The 27,294-nt window shown below is 33.3% G+C and overlaps 3 protein-coding genes and 1 long non-coding RNA gene across 6 annotated transcripts; 3 read left to right on the forward strand and 1 right to left on the reverse strand.

The window, feature by feature from the left end:
* Positions 1–495: 495 nt before the first annotated feature.
* On the reverse strand, positions 496–2,392 carry LOC111016663 (uncharacterized). Of its 2 annotated transcripts, none has more exons than XM_022292125.2 (3): positions 2,205–2,392; positions 1,925–2,004; positions 496–1,303 (listed from the first exon to the last, which is right to left on the reverse strand). In XM_022292125.2, the coding sequence occupies exons 1-3, from the start codon at positions 2,331–2,333 to the stop codon at positions 739–741; spliced, it is 774 nt and encodes a 257-aa protein (XP_022147817.1). In that variant the 5' UTR covers positions 2,334–2,392; the 3' UTR covers positions 496–738. The 2 variants fall into 2 exon arrangements, with proteins under 2 accessions (XP_022147817.1, XP_022147818.1); XM_022292126.2 differs by having other exon boundaries at positions 1,925–2,074; positions 2,205–2,347.
* A 127-nt stretch (positions 2,393–2,519) lies between these two features.
* On the forward strand, positions 2,520–4,469 carry LOC111016664 (uncharacterized). Its single transcript, XR_015790496.1, has 2 exons — positions 2,520–3,070; positions 3,941–4,469. It is a non-coding gene; the product is annotated as an uncharacterized LOC111016664 (long non-coding RNA).
* A 4,970-nt stretch (positions 4,470–9,439) lies between these two features.
* Positions 9,440–10,492, forward strand: LOC148211615 (ethylene-responsive transcription factor 9-like). Its single transcript, XM_088123480.1, has one exon. It carries the CDS (start codon positions 9,547–9,549, stop codon positions 10,234–10,236), a length of 690 nt encoding a protein of 229 aa, XP_087979606.1. The 5' UTR covers positions 9,440–9,546; the 3' UTR covers positions 10,237–10,492.
* A 6,177-nt stretch (positions 10,493–16,669) lies between these two features.
* ALA2 (aminophospholipid ATPase 2) lies at positions 16,670–26,994 on the forward strand. Of its 2 annotated transcripts, XM_022292234.2 has the most exons (26): positions 16,670–16,809; positions 16,890–16,973; positions 17,777–18,006; positions 18,384–18,597; positions 18,943–19,059; positions 19,398–19,490; positions 19,622–19,796; positions 20,214–20,380; positions 20,581–20,685; positions 20,987–21,084; positions 21,202–21,344; positions 21,481–21,577; positions 21,730–21,839; positions 21,921–22,085; positions 22,517–22,671; positions 22,770–22,850; positions 22,995–23,115; positions 23,287–23,393; positions 23,503–23,634; positions 23,732–23,885; positions 24,988–25,105; positions 25,216–25,389; positions 25,527–25,578; positions 25,898–26,025; positions 26,159–26,309; positions 26,405–26,994. In XM_022292234.2, exons 3-26 carry the CDS (start codon positions 17,879–17,881, stop codon positions 26,717–26,719), a joined length of 3,300 nt encoding a protein of 1,099 aa, XP_022147926.1. In that variant the 5' UTR covers positions 16,670–16,809; positions 16,890–16,973; positions 17,777–17,878; the 3' UTR covers positions 26,720–26,994. The 2 variants fall into 2 exon arrangements, with proteins under 2 accessions (XP_022147926.1, XP_022147927.1); XM_022292235.2 differs by lacking the exon at positions 16,670–16,809 and having other exon boundaries at positions 16,829–16,973.
* Positions 26,995–27,294: the final 300 nt, after the last annotated feature.

Consider the following 27,294-nt stretch of genomic DNA (forward strand, 5'->3'; position numbering starts at 1 on the left):
TGTTTATGAAGATCAAGTGACAAGGTCTACCGAGTGATCAAGTAGCTAGTCTAGATAAGGTATAGGTTTTTTTTCCTACTGTTTAGTACAACTAAGGCAAAGTTTGAAAAAAATTATAGTGTTAAATATAGTAGCTATTTCTTCTATTTATATTAATATATCATTAAATAATATAGTACTTTATTTAATACACTCATATAGTTAAAACCTTATATACATAGAGAGAGAATTGAGGAGGTTCAAGGCGTAACATATATAATACGTTTTTTCATTCCACACGGCTATTTAAAATCAAATTGAGTAGTTCATCCATGGGATTGGAAAATGAATCGATATTTCTGAACAAATAACTAATAGGAAAATTAACATCAATAATTAAAATATTTGATTAGTAAAATTCGGAATTAAGATAAAATACCCCAAAGTTTCAAAATTCGTAACATTTAAAATTTCGATGAATAACACTGAGTAAGGTATAGAAATTAAGGCGCGAAGGATTTAATATTTTCTTTTAACCATAGCATGATTCGTGAATCGTGATCAGCAATTATACAAGTCTAGAAGACATTCAATCCATGGGCGAGAGGATGCTTCTGCGGGCACAACGAGCTCTATCGAGTCTCGAGTTATTTCATGTTCATAGCACAATAATATGTTTAGAGGTTGTGTTTCATCAATCATTTGTTGAGATTAAGGGCATTGTTCATGTCGATTTGGGGGGCAAATCGAGAGGACGCTTCATGCTCCCCAAAATCCGGCGAGATTTCGCAGCATCAGAGCTTCTTCCATGGCTCGTATTAAGTACACGATCTCATCGTCGGGTAGATTATTGGTCAGAACATTTGATGCAGTAGCGTTGTTGGATGAAGCCGCCCTTCGCCCTGTTCGCTCGAACAAAGCGAATCTGCAGACCGGACATTGGCCATTGCTCTTCACCCACGGCACGATGCATTCTTCGTGGAACATATGGTTGCAGGGCGTCGTCATCACCTCCTCTCTCGGCTGGAAATCTTCAAGGCAAACGGAGCATCTCTTGCCGTCTTCATCGCTCTCCCCGTTGCTCCTCTCCTTGTAATTTTCTCTGTAGTAGAAGTTAATTCTCTTACCTAGGTTCTTCGGAGGATCATAGATCTTTTTCTTGAGCTTATTCAGTGCCATATTTTGCTCTTCAGATGTTAGCGTCGAGTTCCCTTGGGATCTTGGAGTTGGCGTGTACAGTTCCGCAGGTCTTGGACTGGATTCGAGCTGTCCCGGTCTGGAGTGGGTAATGATTCTGACAATGGTAGGTGTTTCTTCCGGAGGGCTGGAAATTTCTCAAAAAATGAATGAAATATCAACACAGTTCGGAGGACATGGATTTTACTTACAGGTAATAAAAGCAATGTAAGTTGATTCTCTGAAACCAACCGGTATTCAAAGGGGATTAGTTTGTTATTGCAGAATTTGATGCTGCTCATGACAAAAATTGAGTGATGTTATATCATAAGCTATTCAATCAAATGAATGAGAACACATGTTTCTTTTTCCCTGCAACTTGTAAATAGAGGTGGTTCTTGAACAAATTTTTGCTTAATGAATTGTGTTGAATGTCGTTGAACTGTCTTGTGTTAACCAATCTCCAACTAAGAAGGAACTGGTGCTCAACCCCCATTTTTGAAACTTCATGGTTTGCATGATTTGTTTCCTCAAATTCTCCCATTAGTGAAATTCATGGACTTCTGATTGCTCTGTCGAGTTATCTCCCTGAGTTACATACTAGTTCATGTTTTGAGAAACATACAGCAAACTTAGATTGACCTCTAATTCTTATAATTTCAGATCATTTAAGAAATGAATCTGCAATATCCACTTCTATGGTATGCATATAACTCTTCCAAAACACTAAACAGCACATATAAAACTTCAAAGCTTTTGTGTTATTTACCTTCCAATGTCCAATATTCTTGCAAACATTGCCTCCCCTGCAGGCCGCCATGGAAATGGATCTCTCTCTATATAAGAATTCTGACAACACATGCATAATGAGTAATACGCTTGTTATCATCTCTTTAACTTCGGGACTACTAACATATTTCTGAGAAAAATTAGGAGAACTCTCATATTAATAAGGAATTAAAAGTGATCTGCAAATTCTGTTTTGCTGCCCGCAAATTCTGTTTGAATCCAGTTCGTTGCGGAACAATATAATTTGTTAACCTGCTGACCTGAAATGAATGGGAGTGTGGCGGCGTGGAGTTCACATGGTCTGAATAATTTATGTTATGTCTCTGGCGGCCATACTCCCTTCTAGCCTGCCAAATTCCTGGAGGAAAATTAGTAGAGCGTCTGCTCATCTCCCAAAAGTTTCTTCTCTCTTAATCTTTTAGATACTAATTTGTTGGTTTCAAGTATTTGGGATTTTATAGTTCTTTCACTGCATGAAGATGAATAGATAATCCGAGTGAATATATACTCCCCCATTCCATCATCTTTTATCCGTCCTTTTTTCTTCTTTTTGGCATGCTTTTTTCTTTGCTTGGTTATTGTATTCTCACGTAAAAGACTAAAGTCAGATTCCCACTCCATTAGAGATTTACTTTTTCCAGACGTAGGTGCTTGAAGTTTTTAAATTAGGGGAAAAAGTATTCATTTTTTATATTAAAGAAAGGAATCTTATTCTGCGGGAGCTTTCACTTTCATTCCTGATTTTTCACTATAAGATTATTGGGATATCTACATTCCCAAAAATCAATTGGCGTCTTTGTTTCTGTAGTAAAACCTCTCTCCATCTTTTAACTTTCTTCTCCTTCCTTCTCTTTTCTGTATGTTTTGGTGAGTAGTAATCAACCAGACAAATAGGCAACTTTTCTGGAAACATTCTAATGAAAAGTTAGTTATCTTTGCTCTGCAACGTCGAAGATGGGGCAATTTGCTCTCGACATGATTCTCTAAACTTTATTCGACAGCCTCAACGTATCAATATGTCGAGTTTTTCGGCTCATTTGCTTTATTCAAGCAAAAGATTCTCTATGCATTTTCTGTCTTCCATGCTTAGCTTAGCAGCATAACATTTTCAGCTGTATTCCACACCGTAAGTTTTGTTCATGTTTCTTAATCAATGCATTTTATGTACCCATAAGCAAGAAAACTAGCATGGCAGGGAGCTTTTAGCTAGACTCAAGTTTTGATCCATTGAAACCTACACATCATTTTCATTGTTTGGCCTGACTTCCCAATAAAAGTTTTACTGGAGATGGGATTAGCAAACATGAAATTTCTATCTTAAATTTCGATCAAATCCTAATATTGGCAAATTTGTGAGTACTGTCAGTTTCCCATTTGGATGCCTTTGGCGGAATGGATTAGCCTCCCAACAATATCGTTCAGAGACACATATCATACTTGAATCTACTTCTATTTCTTCCAAGGCATGAGAAGCAGATAGTTTATGTAGTAGTAATGTTAGAGACCAGAAAATTTGAATCAAATTTTATTTGATGAAATGCTGTAAATGATAAAACTTAGCCCCTTTTATGTACTTGTATAGTTTTATAGTGAACTCATTGCTTTGCTTGCACCAACAGACTTGCTGTAGATCTTTTTTCTTGGTTTTGGGGTTGTATCATCAGTTGGATTTGTTAGCTATTTTGTTTTTATTCCCCAGTTTTTAAAAAAATAGTTTTAGTCGAGGGGTGATCTTCATATCATCATATTGTCTCGCGACAATTTCATCGATCCATTTAGATTTATTTTTTTAGTTCAATAATATCAAGAGGAAGACTCAAACATCTAAGTTTTAGGAGGTTGCTACATTTGAATAAGAATTTCAACGTTTGATTAGGTGTCTTTTTTATTTATTGGTATTATATTAATCATATTTAAGTCAACAAATTCCTGCATAAATGACTGTATAACTTGTTAGATGTCTCAACAATCGGGCTGAAATTTGGGCCGTGTGTAGGTTTTGACGAAGCCCACAAATGAGCCCAATGGGAGGCAGCCCGGTTTGGAAACCCCAAAGTCCAAAGATACCCTCAAATTAGGGGCTATATTCTTATTGAGATTTGAGACTTTTGCTGGCCACGTGACCTATCATGGCAGACATGTGACATCTCCATCGGTTTCGTATTAAATTTGCTTAGCTGAATTGAATCTGCAAAAAAGGCAGTGAAAGGGCCAAGGGGTGGCGCCTAATAATGCCCACTTGTAGCCGACTACACCTAACTTGCGCAGCACAACTCCGGAGAAAAAGGCTTGTGAGTTGCGACTCCTCTTGCCTCTTTTTAGATTTACATATCTACAAAATTAATTATTACTAAAAAAATATGCTATTCAATTTTTCTTAAATTTTATTTGAATTCTTTCATGGTTTTAACTTAAAAAAATATATGTAACATTCTAAACTGGTGCAATATGTTAAGGATCCCACGCTGATAAAGGAAGAGACCTTACATCACTTTATAATAGACATGAACTACTCTTTCAATTGATTTTGAGATTGACTCCCGTGAATATTGATACAATAGGTAACTTCATCATATTAGTAGTAAAAAAACCATAATGATTTTACTAATCCACTAAAGTTTTCTAGAAACAATTTAACATGACTTTTTTTTTGAATGTTTTATTATTATATCTAACTGTAAGTTTCATTTGAATTGTAGTATTTTTGTAAAATTTTAGCTTTTCCTAATATATTTAAAAATAAATCTTTATTTTATGCTGTATTTGTGTAAAAACACGTCCATGTACAACCAGATAATTTAGCAAGATTTTGGATAATTTGCATTCAATAAAGTTGAGGAGTTTGAATTTGGCAATACTATCCTAGTGATTGGGGAGCAGCAGATAGAGAAATGTAGAGAGGAAGAGAAAAGAGTGATTTGTTATGTTTTCAAAATAGAATATAGGAAGGGAAAAGAGTGATGTGTTATTTTCTCAAATAGAATATACATGGGCAGCATTGTTCTTTCTCTAATATATATATTTTGATATGTGAACATGTGATTTATAGAAATTTAAACCATAGTTTTGATAAAACTTTCTACGTACTGATTATAAATCCAACTATTTTTTATTTAGTACACCATATCATGGTAGAAGATTCAAATTCATGATTTTCTAATCGAATATAGATATCTTAATTCGTCGAATTATGCTTATGGTAGAATAAATCCAACTATTGGTTACACCTCAAAAGAAATTGAATAGTAAAAATTAACTCAAAATTAAATTAATATGTATTTAAATACCGGTTACTAGGTACCTCAATTTCAAATTATATTATCAGCATCCTATTGCTTTTATTCAATACTTAAATCCAAAAAATATTTAATCTAAAGTAGGCAATATATAAATGAATAGACGTAGTCTACAATAACACTAAAAGATTTTGGAATAAAAAATTGATATATGAATTTAATTATTATATATATATATATATATATATATATATATAAAAATATGAAAGCGGCAAATGTTGTGAAATGGAGCGAGAATGGGGCAGTTAAGAAAGAAGAAGGCGTCAGCATCGCAAATCAGAAGCAGCGGGTGAGTACACGATATCTCACACGTTGACGCGACTAGAGAAAAAAGAATAGCGTGAGAAAGGGAACAAACGAAGAAGAAGGACAGAAGAATTTTAATTAATCAATTTATTTATTTATTTATTTTAAAAGAAAAAGAAAAAAAGGAAAAAAGAAATATAATGGATTCGAAACACAGACGTACTTAGGTGATTGCACCGAAACAAATAAATGTGGGCGCGTACGACACGGCTCGATCTTAAAGACGCGTAAAGAGGAGAAAGAGGACACGTGGCGGTGGCTTAATGGTGGGATTTGATACTGTTTACGAACTGTCGGTCTAACCGGCATTTCACAGAGAGAGAGAGAGAAAAGAATGCAGAGTGTGGTGACAGTTGTACAAAATCGGCAGCCGAACCACTGCTTTAAACCCAATATCCATTCATCGCGCGTAGGAACCACGTTCCTTATTTGTTTTTTTTCTTTTCTTTTCTCTTTCTTTTATTTGTAAATTGTTTATTTCTTGTATAATCATAAATGATTTAGGTAGGTGTATTAAATTTTTCAAAAAAAAAAAAAAGATCCAACTATTTAAACTCAATTTTTGTCTTCAAATTTCATCGTTTTTCCATTATTTTTCTAATTTAGTTTGAAATACTTTTTTTAAGTCCGTGTAGTTCCCATGGTTTTAACTTTTATTAATTTTCGTTTATATACATTTTGGTTTTTTATTTTTATCCATTATTTTAATAAAAAAAATTTTTGATCGTAATTTTAGCATGAATACTTCATCAACTAAATTTATTGAAATAGTCATAAACTTGTATTAATGTTTTCTAATGTGCATATTAATATTTTTGTAAACAATGACAAAAATAATCACTTTTTAAAAATAAATAAATCAAAATAGACATTTTGAAGACTAAAATAAACAATAATAAAAATATAGGAATCAAAATAAATATATTGAAAGTACGAAAGAACAAATTAATACTGAATTTTCTTTATTTTGGTATTGATATTTTCGATACCACTATTTTTTTTAACCATTATCCATTTAAACATTCAGTCATGTGGGTTTAATATATATGTCTAGGCCCTCCACTAGATTGTATGAGACAACCATTAAGTAAATAGATATAAGGTAATAGTAACAACGACCAAATTAATAATTGATCAGTATTCACATTTTATAGACCGTCATTAAATTTTTGACAAATAGAAGAAAGTAATGCATAAAATGATACATTTTTCTGTTACTTTTTTAAACGAACACCTGTTAAAATTTCAGTGGTGATCAAGAAGATGAATGTTGAGCACACAAGTATTCTTGTTAATAATTTTTAAAATATGATACATTTAACCATGATAATTAAGGAAATTTTATGAAGTTTGATTAAAAAGATTAAAAACCCAGTCTCTCAAATCATAGGGGTTAGATTAAAATTAGTCTCTAACTATCCATGTACAAAATGTAGATAATTCACAGTGGATCACAAATAAAAAATCAAGAAAATAAAACAATGAAAAATAAAATAAAATATAAAACAAAAAATTAGATTTGGGAGGGGTGGAAGGCACGGTCTGAGAGGAGAGCGTGAAGGGGGTGGGGCCAAAGAAAAAGGCGTAAATGTAATAACGGCTCGTTAGGCGATAAGCCGGCAGGCGGCAGGGAAAAGGAAAACAAAAACAAAACATAGAAACTGGAAGCAGTGAGCCTTGAAATTTCCGCGTGCCACGTTGTCATTGTTATTAGATTTAGGACAACATTATCCCCATTATATGTTGTTTCCTCGTCCTTTTCTCGTGCCCTGGGCGGCGCCCTTTCCCCTCGGTCAAATCTCTCGTTGACCCCACTACTTTTTTTTCTTTTTCTTTTTCTTTATTTAAGTTAATTTTTGCATATAGTAATCATAAAAAAAAGTTTAACTTAATTTTTGATAAATTATTTTTTTTAATGGTTGTTTATTTGGATCTCCATGCCTTTAATATAGTTACAATTTTATCAATATTTTTTTTAGTATCTGTTACAAAATTTTAACACTAATTTTATAAGCAACTAAATCCTTTGATACAAAACTATAACTCTATTTAACGAAATTTATTAAATTTAATATCATGTTGGATTGAAATTGTGATACATACAACTAAGATAAAAATAAAATAAAATAAAGGGACAAAAACTACCGTTTTTCAAACGTATAGATACCAAAGTAAATGTTTCAATATAGTGATCCAAATTGACAAAAGCTGATAGTATAAATACCACAATCTAAATTTTCAAAGTAAAGGACATCTCAAACAAAAAAATAAATAAATAAATGAACAACAAATCTAAATACAAAATAATACTTAACCTTAATAATAATAATAGATTAAAACTTCTTTACTTAGTTACACTTATTTCACTATGTTTTCTTTTCTCCTCATAATAAGTCTTCCTTAATTCATGGTTGATTATAATTTAGCTTTGTAATTCTGAAATTTTAATTTTGCTTCAATAGTTAAAGTTTTTTTTTTTTCAATTTGGCCTCAATTTTTTATACAATATTTTATTTTATCTCTAACCAAGAGGTTGTGAGTTTGATTTTCACCTTATATTTTACTAAAAGAGTACAATATTACCATCCCTTCAATAGGACAAAGTGAAAAAAAAATCATCACTTAAATAGCACAGGTCGCATATTTGATTTATTAATAACTCGGATGATTTTAAATTTTAATTAAAACCATAATCAAGTTAAAAATTTCAAGAAATAATAAATCGGAACTAAATTCAAATTGTATATTTTTTATTTCTACCGCTTGACCTGGTTAGTATCTCGTCGGACTTTGTTTTTGTTCAAATGAATCGTATTAAAACTATTTATATGATTTCAAAACACAAAATGTTTTAAAAACAAAATTAATATGAATACTTTATACCATAAATCCAAAATTATATATAAATTAGCTCGTTCCTTTCAGCATAAAATCTCGAATCTGCCAAAATTTGGAACAAATTTATATATTAATATACTTTTTATTAAAATTTTGAATTGCTTTTAGTATGATATTTTTCACTAGGCTACACAAATTGAGATAAATTTTTATTTATCGGGTACTTCTAAAAAACATTTTTGATATGATAAGTTAAATTTTATTTTATTTTTTGTATTTTACCATTTTCATGTATTATTTTGTAAATCTATGATGTATAATCATCATTTATAAAGTATACTGTATATATACATAATCATCAATTTTATTTTAAAAGTACTACATAATTGAATTTTAAAATAAAATTTCAACTGTTATAGCTGTGAAAATTAACAATTAAAAAACATAGAAAAAATAAAATAAAATGAATTTGCTGGTTTGAATTGCCATTTAATGGAATTCTCTTATTTAATTAATTTGAAAACACAAAATATTTTTCAAACAAAAAGATTGAAACGACAAAAATCAAAATCCCTAATATGATATTTTTTTAAATTTTGAATTGCCGATATTTTTCACTGAACTACGAAGATTGAAAATTTTTTTTAGGAAACTTCTAAAAAACAAGTTTGCTATGATAAGTTGAAAAAAAAAACAATAGAAAATAAATTTAATATTTTACCATTTTCATGTATTATTTTATACCATCCAAATTTCAGAAAATTTATAGTAAATAAATTAAATGAATAACATTTCCATGATTTGATTATGATATATATCCTTTTGGGTTAAACGGTGCTATAATAAAACTTAAACGTTATAGCAGAGCTGTGAAACACAACAATTAAAATAAAATAGAAAAAATAAAATAAAATGACTTTGCTTTTACCTTTTTATAGAATTCTCTTATTTAATTAATTTACGGTGCTCGTTTAAAAAAATGAAAAAAGAAAAAGAAAATGTGATCCAAGGATGGGCCCACCATCCGTCTGGTTCGCGGTGCTATAAAATAGCGTTCCACCGCACCAAAAATTATCCCCAATTCGGTGCAAACAAAACAACCCACAGATCCTCCGCCTCCAATCACTCTCGAATCTCGATCTGAAAAATTCTACCATCAGCCATGGTCGCCAGGGAGAAATCCACCGCCAAGAAACTCACGGCCACCTCCAACAATGGCAGAGAGCTTCATTTCAGAGGCGTCAGGAAGAGGCCATGGGGAAGATACGCCGCCGAAATCCGAGATCCCGGCAAAAAGACGCGTGTCTGGCTCGGAACCTTCGACACGGCGGAGGAGGCGGCGCGTGCCTACGACACCGCCGCCCGCCAGTTCCGCGGCGCCAAGGCCAAGACCAATTTCCCTCTCCCCGAAGAACTAATCGAAGTTTCTCCTCACAAGATCAACCACAGCCCCAGCGCCAGCAGCACCGTCGAGTCCTCCTCCTCCTCCAGCCAAGAAAAGTCGCCGTCGTCGGAGATCTTCCGCGGCTATGGCGGTGCTCTCAACGCCGGACGGACGTTTCCGTTTATTCAGCCGCAGTTTCAGCCTCAAGTAATGGTCGGTTGCAATGCCTCCGCCTCCGCCGCTGCCGCAAATGCCCGGCCAGTTTTATTCATGGACGCCTTCGGTAGACCGGAGTTTGTGGCTCACGGCTACCCCTTACGATTCGATCCGGCGACGGTGGATTTGACTGCGAGGTTCGCCGGCGGGATCCACCAGAGCGATTCAGACTCATCGTCGGTGGTGGACTGTCGTCCGGCGAAGGAAATCCTGAATCTCGATCTTAATCTCGCTCCGCCAGTGGACGCTTGATTTCTTCGCTTCCTTTTCTTTTATTGTTAATTAGAAAATTTTTATAATTTTGATTTCTCTTTAGTTAGACCTTTAGAACGTAAAAAAAGAAATTAACGTTTTGAGCTTCGAGATGATTCGTTGCTTCTTCTGTAAAGAGAGACCCAAAAAAAAAAAAAAAAAAAGAAAGAAATAGGTTCTGTTTTTTTTTTTCTTTTTTCTTTTGTGGCAGCTGAGAGATGTTGTAATCCAATGAAATCTCCTAGGTGTTGTAATATTTTGAAAGCCTGTAACCTTCAATTCTAAAGCTGGGACTAATCAAATGTTCCTTTTTACTCAAAAAATTGTTCATAAAATTCCCTGTTTAATTTAATCCTCCACGACCGGACAGCCTTTTTAACAGCGAACGGAAACGGTGAAAAGTCTTCATCTTGGAACTGCCACGTGTACGTCCGGTGGCGGGAATCTGGTGCTGGTGCAGCCCGGCGCCGACAAGGATGGTGGTTTTTTAATTTTTGTCCGGCCAAGGAATTCCGTGTTGGCGGTGCTATATGTCACGATCGGGGTGGACGGCACGTGTACTTCTTTTCTTTTCTTTTTTTAATTTAACTTCTGCCGTCCAAATTAAATAATTATATATTTTAAAAATTTTAAAAACATTGGAGAGCGAGAGGGATAGTGTTGTGTGGGTTCGAAGCAAGTGACGAGAAATTGTGGGTGGAGGCGGGGGAGGGGGCAGGAGGTGGTGGGGCCCAGCGTGGGGAGATTGAGACGGCAAAGGGAACCGCCTATTGAATTTTGTGACCGTGAGGTGGCGGTTTCAGGTGGTGGGGCCGGTGATATCTGCGTCGGCGGAATCTGTGGAGATGATTTCATTCTCTCTCTGTTTTTTTTTTCTTTCTTTTCTTGGAAACACGTAAATGCATCGGGATGCATGCATGATGAAAATATGGACTTTATTGCCATCATCATCATCAACATCCAACCCCTACTTTCTTTTTCCTTTCTCTCTCTTTTTGTTTTCTTCTTCGAAATTCTTCTCCCGTACGAAATTACGTTCATGTCCCTACCAAAAATGATCACATCCACAACCCTAAGTTTATTTTAGGAAAAAAAATATATATTTGTAACTATGGTTACTTGTGGATGGATCAAGGGTTAAATGAGGTTTTTGAGCGATCAATTCCTTACATCTACCAACTTTGTCATCGTGTCACTCTCAAGTTTTAATGCCCCTTTTCCCGGAAATCCATTTCCCTCTTATGGGAAACTATGGGGAATTTTTATGAAGTAGCTAGCACCTATAAATTATTGACTCGAGTTTAACAATATTTAAGAGTTAAGACATCAACAAACTTGTTTGAGTCGAAAATTTGAATTATCACCCAACAATAATACTATAATATTATATTTCAAATAACGAAGATATATTCATATAAATAAATAAATATATATATTTATATTTATATTTTAAAATAGCATACAAATACTCTTTTATATATTTATTTTTTATGTTCTCTCTTTTCAAAAGTGACACAAAAAATATCAAAAGTCGTTAAATCACAACACGATTATAAAGACGGGTGAGGCGACGCAGAGGAGGACCGGCTACGTACGGTAACGGCGTAGAGAGAAGCCGTGTGAGAAGTTGAGATCAGATGGTGAGAAGGCCAAAAACTCCGCCGCCACGGCGGCCGTATCAATTTATTCACTTGGATTATTGTGCCGGACCCACAACAAAAATAAATAAATAAATTCACACAGAATCGTTGACACGTGTCCCAGGTCATCTATCTAATCTATTCCCGGAACTTGTACTTGCGCCTCCTTTCTTATCTTTTCAGTATGAATGCAACTATTTATTAAATTTTGATTAAATATTTGTTTAATCTCATATATTTTAACATTTAAGTTATATTATCAAACCCAACGTAGCTCAAGTGGTTAAGGTACCTAATTCTAATTGGGAGGTCACTTTTCTACGTCATTTATATCTTTTTTTTTATCTTTTTAATTTGGTGTATGAAAAAAGAGTTTTCACACAAAATTTCACTTTTCTACGTCACGAGGTTGGAAATGGCATACAAACACCCCATCCATTTTTCATAACTTGGTATAGCAATAACAAAAAATCACATCAACTAAAATGTTGATATAAAAGTTTGATATGAATTTGAGGGATTAATCCATTTCATCTACCTTGAAACTATCAATCAATTATACAAAGGTTTAAAAAATTACAAACCACCTTAATTTGTAGTTATATTTTAGATTTCGTTTAACTTCAATAAATTGAGATGATCAAATCGAATCATAAATCCTAAAAAATATAACAAATAAAGAGACGACACACAAAATGTCATAAGCATGATAAGAGCTCAAATGTTAGACTACTTATCCATATATTAAATAGAGACAAGTAGGGGTGAGTAAGGGGATCTGAAAAATCGAGCCAACCGATCGAAATCGACCAAACCAATCGATTTGGTGGTTGGGCCTACTACTGGTGACCAGTGGATGATATATTATTCCCTCTTGGTTTCTCCCTCCCTCCCCCTCTCCTTTACCTTCTCTCTCTTTCCACCTCTCTTCCTCCTTTCCTTTCTCCCTCCCAATATTCAAATATCTTGTTTCAATGTTTTCCTTTTTAATACAACATGGGAGGATGATGATCGAATTTACACCTTTTTGGTTTGAGATATATGTCAATTACCGCTAAACTATATTCGTTTTGACTTGTTTCAATCTTATTAATTGTATTTAATTAGATAGATCTAATCGTTGTTGTTTGCTTATTTATAAGGCTTATATCTTTAGTTTTGGATGGGAAATATATACATACCTGTACATATCAATTGATGTCTATGATTATTGTTTACATGCCTTTCATATAGTTTATGTAGTGTCATGATGATTATTATTTACCTGCCTTCATATAGTCCATGTAGAATAAATTAGCACAAGGAAATAGACTCTTGAGTTAAAAAACTTTTATTTGAAAGGTACGAAATTGAGACTTTTCAAGATAAGACAAATTATCCTAGAAGCGTGAACAAATAATTCCTTATATTCTATATATTTCTCGTGTAAATGCAATACTATCTTAAAAGAACTATAAAATTCCTTGGAGTCCTAGAAATATTACTATGGATGGATCCTTTTAGAACTTTTCTTTATATATTTATTTACAATTTTCAAAAGATAAATCTATAAATAACTATAATTTTGCAAAGATACTACAAGAAACTTGTTTAAAATTAATTTTTGAGCCGCTCTAAATTTGCTATCAAAACAAATCTAACACCAAATATCAATGTATTTTTTTTCTTTTGTTTCGTGGGGTACAAGTTTGAATGCACGATTTTTTAGTTAGAGATACATTCTTTAACCAAATATCAATGTTATGTTTCATATTCTTACGCTTAAAAAAAGACCAATAAATATTGAATAATTTGATTAGTTAAGATATATAGTATTATTACTATTTTCGTAACAATATTAATATATATATATATATATATATTTTTTTTTTTTTTTTCATAAATGATTAGTAAAGGTTTGAAAAATATTATGATATTTCATGTTAGTTAGTAAATGTCATAAATAATGGAAAGGTTTGTAATTTTTTTCGCCAAAATCCTATCACCAAATAATAATTTTTTATCTGTAATTGAATCAATAATTTTTTTTTTCTCCTGAAGTATTTATGACAGTTAAATTAGTTATTAACTTGTAGGAAAACAGTGCTTCAAATTGACCCACTTTTATTTTAAGTACAGATTTACTCACTTAATTTTGCCTCAACCATTAATTTAAGATTATAATTGTATTTATAATACAACATTACACTGGTTGTAGGTTAGATACTGAAATATGTTATTAATTTTTTTTTTACAATATGTAGGGATAGAAAAGGTGATTCAAATCTGTTTATGTGCTATAATTATTAGTTATGTTTGTGTTAGTTTTAATGTAAGTGATTATTTAATTTATTATCAATGGCTTAAAACTTTTTACAAGAATGACTTATATTCTAAATTTATTATTATTATTATTATTTAATTAACTTAGATCCTACATTTTAACATTATAAAAAGAATTTTAATTTACAAATTTATCTTATTATTTATGTTTGAATTAAAATAGATCACGTTTAAAATTCAGGTGAATTTCTGAAACTGATACCAAAGCCCGTGAATGTAAAAAGTTGGGCCGGCCTCAGCTTCTGAACATGGCCAATTTCCTTTGTCCAGAAGTGATGGGCTTTTAGTTGGATTCGGATGACTTATTTGGGCTTTTTTGTGGACTTTTTCCGTATATACCCTAGAACTTACATTTTAAAAAATGCCCTTTATTTACATTTTTTTAATCGTTTTTGTCCCTCTAAATTGGGTATCCAAACAAATCTAATAACAAATATCAATGTTATGTTCTATTTTCTGAGGGTATAAAATATATATATATATATATATATGTTCTATTTTATAACATAATTTAATTAGTTAAAACATTTATCATAATAATATCAATAAATAGTAGATATTAAGAGCATGTATTATTGTCGGAGATCTCGAGGGTGTTGAAGCACGATTTTTTGGGAAGTTGTTATTAATGTTTGTTGCTGTTTTTCTGGGTTCCATTAAAATAAAAAAGAGAAGAAAATACAGAGCATGTATTATTGTTTTTATTTTTATGATTGAGCTAGGTTTATTCAAATTGGAGGTTGAAATCGACTGCCTACAGATTTGCCAACAAGCTGAAGCTAAGAAGTGCAAATGATTCTGATAGTGAATTAAAGATATTATCGAGTTAACAAATTACCTTAACTTTGTGAAGTTCTTCTGCTGTCCTCAAACATGTCATAAAATTGGGTAAAAATGACAAACAAAATTAAAATTAAAACTAACTCAAACTACAACGGTACGATAACAAATTAAAATTAAAACTGCAATTAAAATTTGAGCTAAAATGACATTTTTCTTACCAAACTACCAGTAACTTAAACATTTTACATTACTTAAAAAAAAAAAAAAAACTTCTACATTTTACATGAACCATCTTTTCATTTTTTCTTCTCATTTATCTATAAAATCATCTTTTAAGTTATATATTTACTATTATTTTTTTAATACAACAAATTGAAAATACATTAGTTTTTTTTTTCTGATGTGGGTTCAAACTTCTAACCTCAAAGAAAAAATCATGATAGATACTAATTACTGTTGAACCATATTTATGCACTAAGTGAATAATGATATACTTTTTTTTTTTAATAAGTGATATACTTCTTATAAACATTAAATTTTATTAAGTTTGCATCATGTTATTAATGCAATTAACCTTTTTATTTTATTTTGTTTAATGTGATGTGATTAGAGTTACTCTATAAAATAAAAAGTGAAGAGAACATTATTATAAAATATAATGGTCTCAGACCATCATGGACTTGTCGTCCTATTTTATGGACCATCCTGAAATGTTCCTACTGATCTTGGACATTCCATGGCCCCTCCTAGATTTTAGTATTCTATGGTTTATTCATTTTTTCCCTCAAAATTTTAATATTCTGGGAAAGTAATTAACAATAGTTATTATATTATATTTTAATAAGAAAAAATATTGTAGAAGGGAAAATTCAAATAAATAAAAATAAATGATACCCATAAACCTTGCCTTTTTTTTAAAGGATATTTCTATTTATTTCAAAACTTTCCTCTGTTAATATTTTAAAGAAAAAGCTTACGTATTAAAATTTGGAACAATGTAGTAATTAAAGTAGAAGTTTGTCTGAATATAAACAGAAAGAAGATCTGGAAGAATAAATTATGGCAAAATTTGATAGATAATAGAGGAGCCAACTCTACTGACAATGTAGAAAAAGCCTTTGGACAAAATTAGGACCTATAATACTACGTTAATTATCATATCGTTTTAAATTATGTTAAGTCAACTTTTCATTAAACAGTATAAACAAAAATTTGATCAAATTAGGACCTATAATACTACGTTAAGTATCATATCGTTTTAAATTATGCTAGGTCAACTTTTCACTAAACAGTATAAACAAAAATTTGATCAAATTATGTTTACTAAACATCATCATTGAAATTTTTGAAATAAGAGAGATTATTATAACAAAACGACAAAATTGAGGAGTATTATTTTTAATTTTTTTAATTTTGTAATTTAGCATGAAAAGAGAAAATAAAAGCATAGGTCGGATTTCCCGAAATGGGAAGTATATCATTCCAAATTCGGTCAGGATGGGAGAGAGAGAGGGGCATATTGGTCCATATGAGGGCAAAATTTGTGTAATTCTGGTAATTTCCACAATTTAATTTAATGTTTTTAAATGGCATATTTAGAAATTAGATCAGTGCGATCAGAGTCATCAATAAAATAAAATAAAATAAAATAAAATAAAAAGCTTGAAAACACAGCGCGAACTTGGAAGGGAAAACAGGAAAGAAAGGAAAAATCGACTGCAATGATACACCGAATTACAGTGTTCCTCTGATCTCTACCGTTGAATTGTTTAATCACGGAGTGGCAAGACAATCCAACGGTGCGTGATCCGCTCACACCGTTTCTCTGGTAAGATACATTTACCGAAACCGAAAAGAGTATATGTCAATGTTTATGTATGATCTTCCATGGACGTTCTTCAATCTCAGGCTGGTAAGAGAAATGAGTAATCAACGCGGCGACTAGAAGAACAGGATGTGTAAGAATTGAGTGAACAACACATGGCGATTGAGGTACGATATTGATGCTTTTTCTTTGAATCTGTAACCGAGACGATTCGCTTTTGTTTCCTTTAAATTATTCTCAAATTTGGATCGAATTTCATTTTTTTCCTGGGGGTTGCTGAGTTATCTTAATTTCAATGCGTCTCCGATGTTCGATTCGTATATTGGCATTGTCTATAGCGTAATACATCCATAGTTAAGGATACTATTCTTGGGTTCGTATTTTTTGATGTTCAGGAAGCTTTGTTATTAGGTAATTGGTAGTGGCGCTCTGCATTGTACCTTTTATCAGCCTCTGTCTGTTATTCTTGTAGGCTATTGTAATGATATTGATTAATTTCTGCTAGATGAGAGAGAACAACGTTAATGGTCTAGAGAGCTTGACTTGCCATTAGATGGAGGCAATGTTTATTCAGCTCAACTATAAGCTGTTTTCATCTCAATTGAAAAAGATTAGTACTTATTTTCGATTAGAATACTAGTTAAACTCATCCGTGAACTTGTTTGGTATATAGATAAAGCCATATCAAGTTTGATTGGAAGCATCGCCGTAGGTCTCCCTCTTTTTCTCTCATTCCTTTTTTGTTTTAAATTTTATTTCAACAATTTTAAATTCAATTTTCAAATATATGTAGATTTGGTGCATGTATATGTGAGAGAGACATGTTGCCGTGTGTGTATGCTAGTCTAGACATCCATGATTACACAGGGAGCAAAGTGCAATAGAAATGCTTGGTTATTCGTTTCATATTTGCATTTTAGGAATTACAACAGTATTTGAAATTGAAAATTTTACTCCCCCTCTCTCGCAGGATGCCAAATTCATAAATTACTGCAGCAGAGCTTATCGAAATAGATAAGGGCCGCATTGGACTTGTAACAATAATTGAACTTGATTGAAAGCTTCAAGATAAATGATGAAGCGTTATGTTTACATCAACGATGATGAATCATCAAATGATCTTTACCGTGATAACCGCATTTCAAATCGAAAATACACATTATTGAACTTTCTCCCCAAAAATTTATGGGAACAGTTCAGGTGATTTCCCATCATAGTAGTCCTTATTAGATCTTATCAGAATTTCTGTAGTTCCTGTAGAATTATATTCCGAAACTGATGTGACACATGATCTCAAGAATTACCCTACGCAATTGCTAGAGAGAGACCATGGATATTTCATTTTCTTTCAGACTGGCTCTATCTTTCCTCTTCATGAAGTTTTCCTTAATCTTCTAGAATTTCACTATTGATTCATTATGAAGTTACTTCATTTGTTCCTCCTCAAAAAATAAAAAAAAGTTACTTCATTTGTTCTCTTTTACACATTTGTATTATTTATAATACTTAGAGTAGATGCGTTAGAATTCTACATGCATTCCTCTTTCCTAACAAATTTCTATTTTGTTTTCTTTCAGCCGCTTCATGAATCAATACTTTTTGTTGATTGCTTGCCTACAGTTATGGCCGCTCATAACTCCAGTAAACCCCGCAAGTACATGGGGTCCTCTTATCTTCATTTTTGCAGTGTCTGCAACAAAAGAGGCATGGGATGATTACAATAGATATTTGTCAGACAAGAAAGCAAATGAGAAAGAAGTTTGGGTTGTGAGGCAGGGTACCAGAAAAATTGTAGGAACCTCTCTCAATATTTTGATAAGAGTGTGATTTTATTTTCATATTTGAAAAAGGGAGCATATTAATTTGCTGCATTTCTTCTAGTAGGTTGTTTAGTAACAGCAACTGATTTCTCAAAAAATCTTCAAATATATTTTCATATCATGTTAATCAGTAGTTGGATCATTTATGAAGCTAATGATATAGCAAATTGTTATATAACAGAGTTAGAATTCTACTCATAGTTTTTCAGGTTAATGTAATTTCTTAATTGTCAACTAGATTGATAATCTGTTTCTTCTGTTCCTCTGGTTAGCTTTGCTGTATTTTTTTCCTTGACTTCTTGGCTTTTACTTGCAGATTCAAGCACAAGATATTCATGTTGGTAATTTAGTATGGCTCAGGGAGAACGATGAAGTGCCTTGTGATCTTGTTTTGATTGGTACCTCCGATCCTCAAGGAATTTGCTATATAGAGGTCAGCATGTGTTTGCTGAATTAGTTTAAGTTTCTAATCACTTGTCTCATATGATATAGGATCCAAGAGCCATTTCAATACTTCCTTTATTTCTATTTTTTGTCTTTTGTCTTATTAAATGAAAAAAAATGGAATGTCAAATCCACGTTATCAAAAGACAAGGTCATTATTTCTATTTTTTAAATGTATTAGCAGAAATGAAAAACTATTGATTGATATGACAAGTTTAACAATAACAATAGTAGTTGATAGCCATTTTTAACTTCTTCAGAAATGATTATTTTACATGTGGCTTGTTTCTTATAAAAGTAAATAAATAAAAATTTGACATGTTGTAGACATCTGCCCTGGATGGGGAAACTGACTTGAAGACAAGGGTCATACCCTCAGCTTGCATGGGAATAGATTTTGATCTACTAAACAAGATCAAGGTTTGGGTTCTATCCAATTATCAATGTTTATGATCTGTAATAGGGTTTTAATTTGGTGGAAGCAGATGGTAGATTTGTAGGCATCTCCAGCGTGAAAATGACAATAATTTGTTTTTCACCTTCATTGGCAGGGTGTTATAGAGTGTCCAAGACCAGATAGGGATATTAGAAGATTTGATGCAAATGTTCGGTTATTTCCTCCTTTTATTGACAATGACGTGTGCCCTTTGACAATAAAAAACACAATTCTTCAGTCATGTTACTTGCGGAACACAGAGTGGGTCTGTGGAGTAGCCGTCTACACAGGCAAGTTTCTTTGCATGAGAGATTCCAAGTTTTATATAGACTACTATTCATTGAATAATTTTTGTTTCCTTCATGATGATTGATAAAAAGGTTAGAGAAGGATAACAAGCAGCAACTTTGCAGTTGATACCTTATCTATACAAATATGTTAGGAAGAAACTAGATGTTTATAATGCCGGGATTATAATTTACATAATGATAAGACTTGCTTAAAAGGTAGTTCAGCTTTGTTTGGTATCTTCAAACTTCTGTTGGAATTGATTATTTGCTAGTGTTTTTCCCTTCTTTTTTGGGTGGATTTGAGACGTAGTAATGGACAAATCTTTTGCAGAATTGCATAGATGTATGAGCCAAAATTTTTACATATGGCAATATCCAATTTTCTTGTAGTTTACTTTCTATGTTTGATTTTTTCAGGCAATGAAACCAAGCTTGGAATGAGCAGGGGTGTCCCAGAACCAAAACTTACAGCTATGGATGCAATGATTGACAAGTTAACTGGTGCTATATTTGTTTTTCAAATTGTAGTGGTTGTTGTTCTAGGTATTGCTGGTAATGTGTGGAAGGATTCTGAAGCCAGAAAGGTTTGCTACAATCTGTTTGTTTCCAAAGCTTTTGTGTGACATCTTGATTTTTGACTTTGAATTAACATGGAGCTGTCTGTTGTATGTTGCTACTGAGTTTATAATCTCTCTCTCTCCCATCTGAGTGAAGCCGTAGTATTAATTATATATATTCTTTAGTATTTCTGTCAATTGTAAGCTGATCTTTTGGTACTTTGTAGCTATGGTATGTGCAACATCCAGATGAAGGTCCGTGGTATGAGCTACTGGTCATCCCTCTTCGGTTTGAGCTTCTTTGTTCCATCATGATACCCATTTCAATTAAGGTATGCTGTGCTTACTGATAGACAATATTCCCCTACCCGTGTTTGCAGCTTATTGGCACAAAACAATAGTTAAATAGCTGCAATTTCACCATTGAATAATTGCTCAGGTTGATGGTCATATGATTCATCCAAGTCAAAGTTGGTTATTTAAATGATAAAGTTTATAGGAATTCACGTACATCATATTACTGCATATTTGCTTTAATTATTTGGTTAATCTTTATCTTCTTAAAGCAGTGGAAAAAAGTTGGGAAAAGTTGGCTGTAATATTGTTGTTGACTAAAATATTTACATTTGTCAGGTGTCTCTGGATCTTGTAAAGAGCTTATATGCAAAATTTATTGATTGGGACTATGAGATGATTGACCGTGAGACTGCCATTCCTTCCCATGCCACGAAGTAAGTTATAAGGAAGTTGGGACAAGAATGCGAAAAACTATTGTGGGTTCTGTGTAAGGACATTTAAATGTCAGATATCTTACATACTTTCTTAGAGGTGTATTTTACATGTGGCAGTACAGCAATAAGTGAGGATCTGGGACAAGTTGAATACATCTTGACAGATAAAACTGGTACCCTCACTGAAAATAAGATGATCTTCAGAAGATGCTGTATTAGTGGTATTTTTTATGGAAATGAAAGTGGAGATGCCTTGAAAGGTTTGGCTTACTGATTGTTGTCAAAAGCATCCTTCTCATTGCATTGTTTTCTATGACCTATATATAATTTATTTTTCACTTAATAGATTATAAGCGTTCATTGATCTGAACTGTTAATTTTTTCCATTGCGTGCAGATACAAAGTTGCTCAATGCTGTTGCAAGCAGCTCTCCAGATGTTATACGATTCCTCACAATTATGGCAATATGTAATACAGTGGTGCCTACAAGAAGGTGATTTTATGGTCAAAGTCTTTTAAGTGGAAGTGGGTTGGTTCTTAAAATTCACCTAAAATTTCTTGGTCAAGTCAGTTTATATATATGCCGTTGCATGTGCAGATTTCAGGTTTGAAATAAACGCTTCTAATCTCTCTGTTCTTTTTCAGTAAATGTGGAAATATCTTGTACAAGGCACAGTCACAGGATGAGGATGCTCTTGTGAATGCGGCTGCTTATTTGCATATGGTATTTGTCAATAAGAATGCTAATATTCTTGGTGAGAGTCATCTTTCTGAAGGCAAACTGGTTCAGATAGATGAACTGCTGGAATAATGCCCTTGTTTCATTGTGATTGCAGAAGTTCAATTTAACGGATTGCTACTTAGGTATGAGCTCCTGGATACTCTGGAGTTTACTTCTGAACGAAAAAGAATGTCTGTAGTTGTTAAAGATTGTCAGAATGGAAAGATTGTCCTCCTGTCTAAAGGAGCTGATGAAGCTATACTTCCTTATGCTTATGCTGGTAACCTTAAAATTTATTTGCATTTTGAAGATTGCATGAGAAAATTATTTTATTCATGTGTTTCTATTTTGAAGTTCCTTGTTTAGTAACTGTTGGTACTATTATCCAAAAATCTTCTTTTTCCTTTACCTCCCTAGCACTTTTTTCCCCTCAGGCGAGACTTAAGGAGATGAGTTGGCAATTTTACATTAATTTCCTGTATGCACAGTTTTTTAACAATTACATTGAGAAATGTCGTTGAACTGTATTTGATTAGAACACTTAATAGAAAAAACGTGAAATTGTTGCACCATTTACTTTTGGCTAAAAAAAATCTGCCTCCTGATTAGAGATTGATACCTCTTGATATTTAATGATGTCAAATTGGAGAATTCTATTACTTCCGTTTCACAAGTTACGTTGATGTGATTATTACTTAAATTTTACTTCAGGCCAGCAAACAAGAACATTTATTGAAGCCGTGGATCAATATGCACAACTGGGGCTCCGCACATTATGTATGGCTTGGCGTGAACTAGAGGAAGATGAGTATCGAGAATGGGCTTTTATGTTTAAGGAGGCTAATAGCTTATTGGTTGACAGGGAGGTAATTGGTACACCCATATTATGCTATTCTTTTTCCGTATGGACATCTTTTTCTGGATGTTGTATTTTTATGTGGCTTATCTACTTCCTATGTTGTAGTGGAGGCTAGCTGAAGTTTGCCAAAGGTTAGAGCGCAATTTGGAAATCCTTGGAGTTACTGCTATAGAAGATAGGCTACAGGTAAGTTGCAGTTATCCAATTTCTGAACTGTTGTAGGAAAAATAGTATTGAAAAATGATAACAACATGCACATGCTTATGGCAAAACATCATTGTGGAGATCAGAAACTGAAATGTCTACTCTTTATCATATAATACCTTTCAGGATGGAGTCCCAGAAACAATTGAAACATTGAGAAGAGCAGGAATAAATTTTTGGATGCTGACAGGAGACAAGCAGAATACTGCCATTCAGATAGCTCTTCTATGCAACTTTATTTCACCAGGTAGCCATATATGTGTCAAATTTATATTGTAGCATTGACTCTCTTTCGAAGAAGATGCATTTTTTAGTTTTTTGCCTCATCCCTCAGTATTATTATCATTATTTTTCCTTCCATAATTTTGCATGCAATTCCTATTCATCTTCTTTCTCCTTTGCATTTACTATGTCACAGAGCCCAAAGGACAATTACTGTTAATTGATGGAAAAACGGAGGATGAAGTTTGCAGAAGTTTGGAGAGAGTTGTTCTAACTATGAAGACAACAACTTCAGAACCCAAGGTAAAATTTCTGCGCATGTCCAATCATTTGATGTTGACTTCTTTTTAAAGGCCCATTGGTAATGCAAGAACACCTTTCATTTCTCCTTGTCGGCTTCTTTTCTCAACAGGATGTTGCTTTTGTCGTTGATGGCTGGGCTCTTGAAATTGCTCTAAAGAATTATCGAAGGGCTTTCACTGAGTTGGCAATATTATCAAGAACTGCAATATGTTGTCGTGTGACGCCATCACAGAAGGCTCAGGTGGTCCTCTAATTTCTATTTCTTTTATTTATCTGGTGGTCCATCGTTTTATTTTGTCCTGTGGGTCGTTGAGCATCACATAATTGGCATTTTGCAGCTTGTGGAACTCTTAAAATCCTGTGACTATAGAACACTGGCAATTGGCGATGGTGGGAATGATGTGAGGATGATACAACAAGCTGACATTGGTGTTGGCATTAGTGGAAGAGAAGGACTGCAGGCAGCTAGGGCAGCTGATTATAGTATTGGAAGTATGTATTACTGTTATTCACTCTACATTTGAAGATGATTTATTTTCTTTGAGAAACTCCAATGTTGAAATCTTGTTTGACAGTGCAGTTGACTGCTAGTTCTAATGTCAATCATGTTCTACAATTTTTTTATGCCCTTGTTTGAATGATGTATACTTCTTGTTACATCTTATATGAAAGAGATTTTGGAACCCCTAATGATCTCAACCTCTCTTTTTGATACCTTAATGTGTTGTCCGGAAATATTTAGGAAAAATAGAATTAAGCTATACGGTGCACCTTTTAGTGATTGAGGAGTTAATGACGACATATTTAGATTAATTGTTCTGAGAAACTACATCACATTTTGGCTTGCATATTTTATATATTTGTATTAGAATTAATTTCTTCTGAAAATATCTCTCTTTTAACCAAATGCTGCCTTGCTATGTAAGGGACTGATAACTGTGGCATCAAGATGGATTATTGATTCCTTAATGGTTACTTTTGCCATGTATAGTAAGAATTACTCTCTTATGTCAGAAAATACAGTACTTAAAGTATAATACTTCATGAGAGTTTGATTTTTATCGAAGATTTGTCCGGTAGACTTAGATAAAGTTCCATGATAACTAGCTTTGCAACATTTGTGAAATATAATCTTTTTATCCACTATACTGTCTAAATGATCGTCTTAATTTTTTGTTTGTATTATTCATTTCTTATTATTTGCAAAATTTGCAAACCCCCGAAGGGTATTTGTTGTTAGCTCTTTTTGCCTTTCCCATGTTTTAAAATCTACTTCTGCAGCAAGTAAAATGCCATCATCACATCATCTCGTAAGCTTTTGATTTAATAACCTGACTTGAATTTCATGTACTTGTAGTTATTAATCCTTTGCTTTAGGTATGTAATTCAATACCCTCATTTCTGCTGGAATGAACTCACCGTTTCATCTGTTTATTCACAATAACTCAGGATTCAATCCTACAGAGATGACAAATATTTTGCTTGTAAATTCAATGGGATGCATTGCGATGATATCAAATCGTATTAAAATATCATGAATTGATTTGTCTTCTTAGCTGACACCCAAGGTTCGTTGGCTTCTTTTGGTGTGCAGAGTTCAGGTTTCTGAAGAGATTGATTCTAGTTCATGGACGATACTCATATAACCGTACAGCATTTTTGTCACAATATTCATTCTATAAATCTTTATTGATATGTTTTATCCAAATCTCGTAAGTGTTTCTAAATTGATTGTGACACTTGAAAATAACAAATATGGATGTGATTTCTTAATTTTCTTGACAACCATGTACAAGAAGCACTGACTTTCGAATATGTTCAGTTTCTCTTTCATTTCAGGTGTATCTGGGACCAGTCTCTTTAATTCTGTTAGCTTGATGGCTTACAATGTTTTCTACACCAGCATTCCTGTTTTGGTTAGCGTCCTTGACAAAGATCTCAGTGAAGAAACAGTGATGCAACATCCCCAGATTTTATTTTACTGCCAAGCTGGGAGGTTAGGATTTCAAAATCTTTCTTGTTTCTTAAAACATTTTTTATGTCGGATATGTTCCTTAAGTTATTTGGGTTCTGTAATGCTACATTTACCGTATTTTAATGGTTATTAATCACACCTATTGTCATGTGAAACAGGCTTTTAAATCCCAGCACATTTGCTGGATGGTTTGGTCGATCTCTATTTCATGTAAGTGACTATATCCGAACACTGATTTGTTTTCGTGAAGTAATTTAAAATTTCAGTTCGAAGATGATCATTTCAATCCGTTTTGGATGATCCTTCAAAGATGGAATATCCTTCTTTTTTTTTCCGTGTTTAACCAATTTGAAGGAAGGTCGAAAAACCATGTAAAAGAGAAGTTCTGACGTTTTAATCATGGTTTCAATTGATAAAAATATAATTGCTTAGTAACAATGACTGAAATGTTTCCTTCAACAAGAAGTCATGTTTTATTTTTATCTTTTTTTAAAATGTCTCATCTCCCTTATGGGCTGATATTTTTCAGGCTGTTGTCGTGTTTGTAATTAGCATACATGCCTATGCTAATGAAAAGAGCGAAATGGTGGAGGTTTCAATGGTGGCACTCTCTGGGTGCATCTGGTTACAAGCTTTTGTAGTGACTTTAGAGACCAAGTAAGCTCCCCTCTTGTCGCTCATTTTGTTTCTCGCGAGTCTCGTATTATATCATCGACCAAGTCCAAAGATCATCGAGCCGAAATCTCATGCCTTCTTCCCGAACCATCTGAGATTTTATTGATTCTTGCAGTTCATTTACGATGCTGCAACATATTGCCATATGGGGGAATTTAGCTGCTTTCTATGTCATCAATTGGATCTTCAGTGGCATTCCTTCATCTGGGATGTATACTATAATGTTTCGATTATGTAGACAACCATCATATTGGATAACCATATTTGTAAGTCTACTCACTGGCCAATGTTCCTTTTCAGGACTTCAGAATCAAAATCTGGCCCTCTCCTTCCTTATTAATCTCCTGTTATATGTTCACAGTTGATAATAGGCGTGGGAATGGGCCCACTTCTGGCTATCAAGTACTTCAGATATACATACAGACCAAGCAAAATCAACACTCTTCAGCAGGCTGAACGATTGGGTGGGCCGATCATGTCGCTCAAAAACATCGAGCCTCAGCCTCGGCCCATTGAGAAAGAAGTTTCCCCGCTCTCAATAACTCAGCCCAAAAACAGAAACACAGTTTACGAGCCTCTACTTTCAGAGTCTCCAAGCGCCACTAGAAGGTCAGGAGCCTCATTTGATTTCTTTCAGATGCAGCCTAGTTATTCAAGAAATTGCAAGGATAACTGAGCTGTGTATAAATAAAAATCTGCTGGTATAAAAATTAAATTATGGGCTTTTAACTCAGCTCAGATTTTTTGGACCATTGAAGCTGAAGATAGGAGAGTTTTTTTTTGCAGTGGCACTCTTAATTTCTACACAATATTTTTGACAATCCCTGCAACAGTGCAGTCAATCTTCTCTTTCTCCTCCTTTTCCTTTCCTTTTTGGGTGTAAATAACTGTTGATTACCAACACATTGAGAGATAGATAATAAAAATTTGATTCCAACCATGAAGAAACAATTACAGCTCTCTTAATCACTCTATGTTCAAAGTTGTCACGGATTTTGGATCCTAGAAAGTGGGGCTAAAAGAAAAGAAAATGTACAGATTCTTTAGTTGTCAGGCATACCTTACAGAAGTATGGGGCTCTCGCTCCATAATTGTACACAACTTAAAACGCTTCCAATAAATGAGCTGAACCTGCAAAAGAAGAAAGAAAAAAGGAAAAAAGAAATGATAAGAAAGGGACCTCAAAAGTCAAGATGGTGGAGGGTGAGGGGCCCTTAAACCATATCAATGGTCAATTTTAGCATGGGCTGT

Source organism: Momordica charantia (genome assembly GCF_013281855.1).
Source record: "Momordica charantia cultivar OHB3-1 chromosome 4 unlocalized genomic scaffold, Mcharantia_2.0 BLBB01000004.1, whole genome shotgun sequence".
In the NCBI taxonomy this organism is placed as follows: domain Eukaryota; kingdom Viridiplantae; phylum Streptophyta; class Magnoliopsida; order Cucurbitales; family Cucurbitaceae; genus Momordica; species Momordica charantia.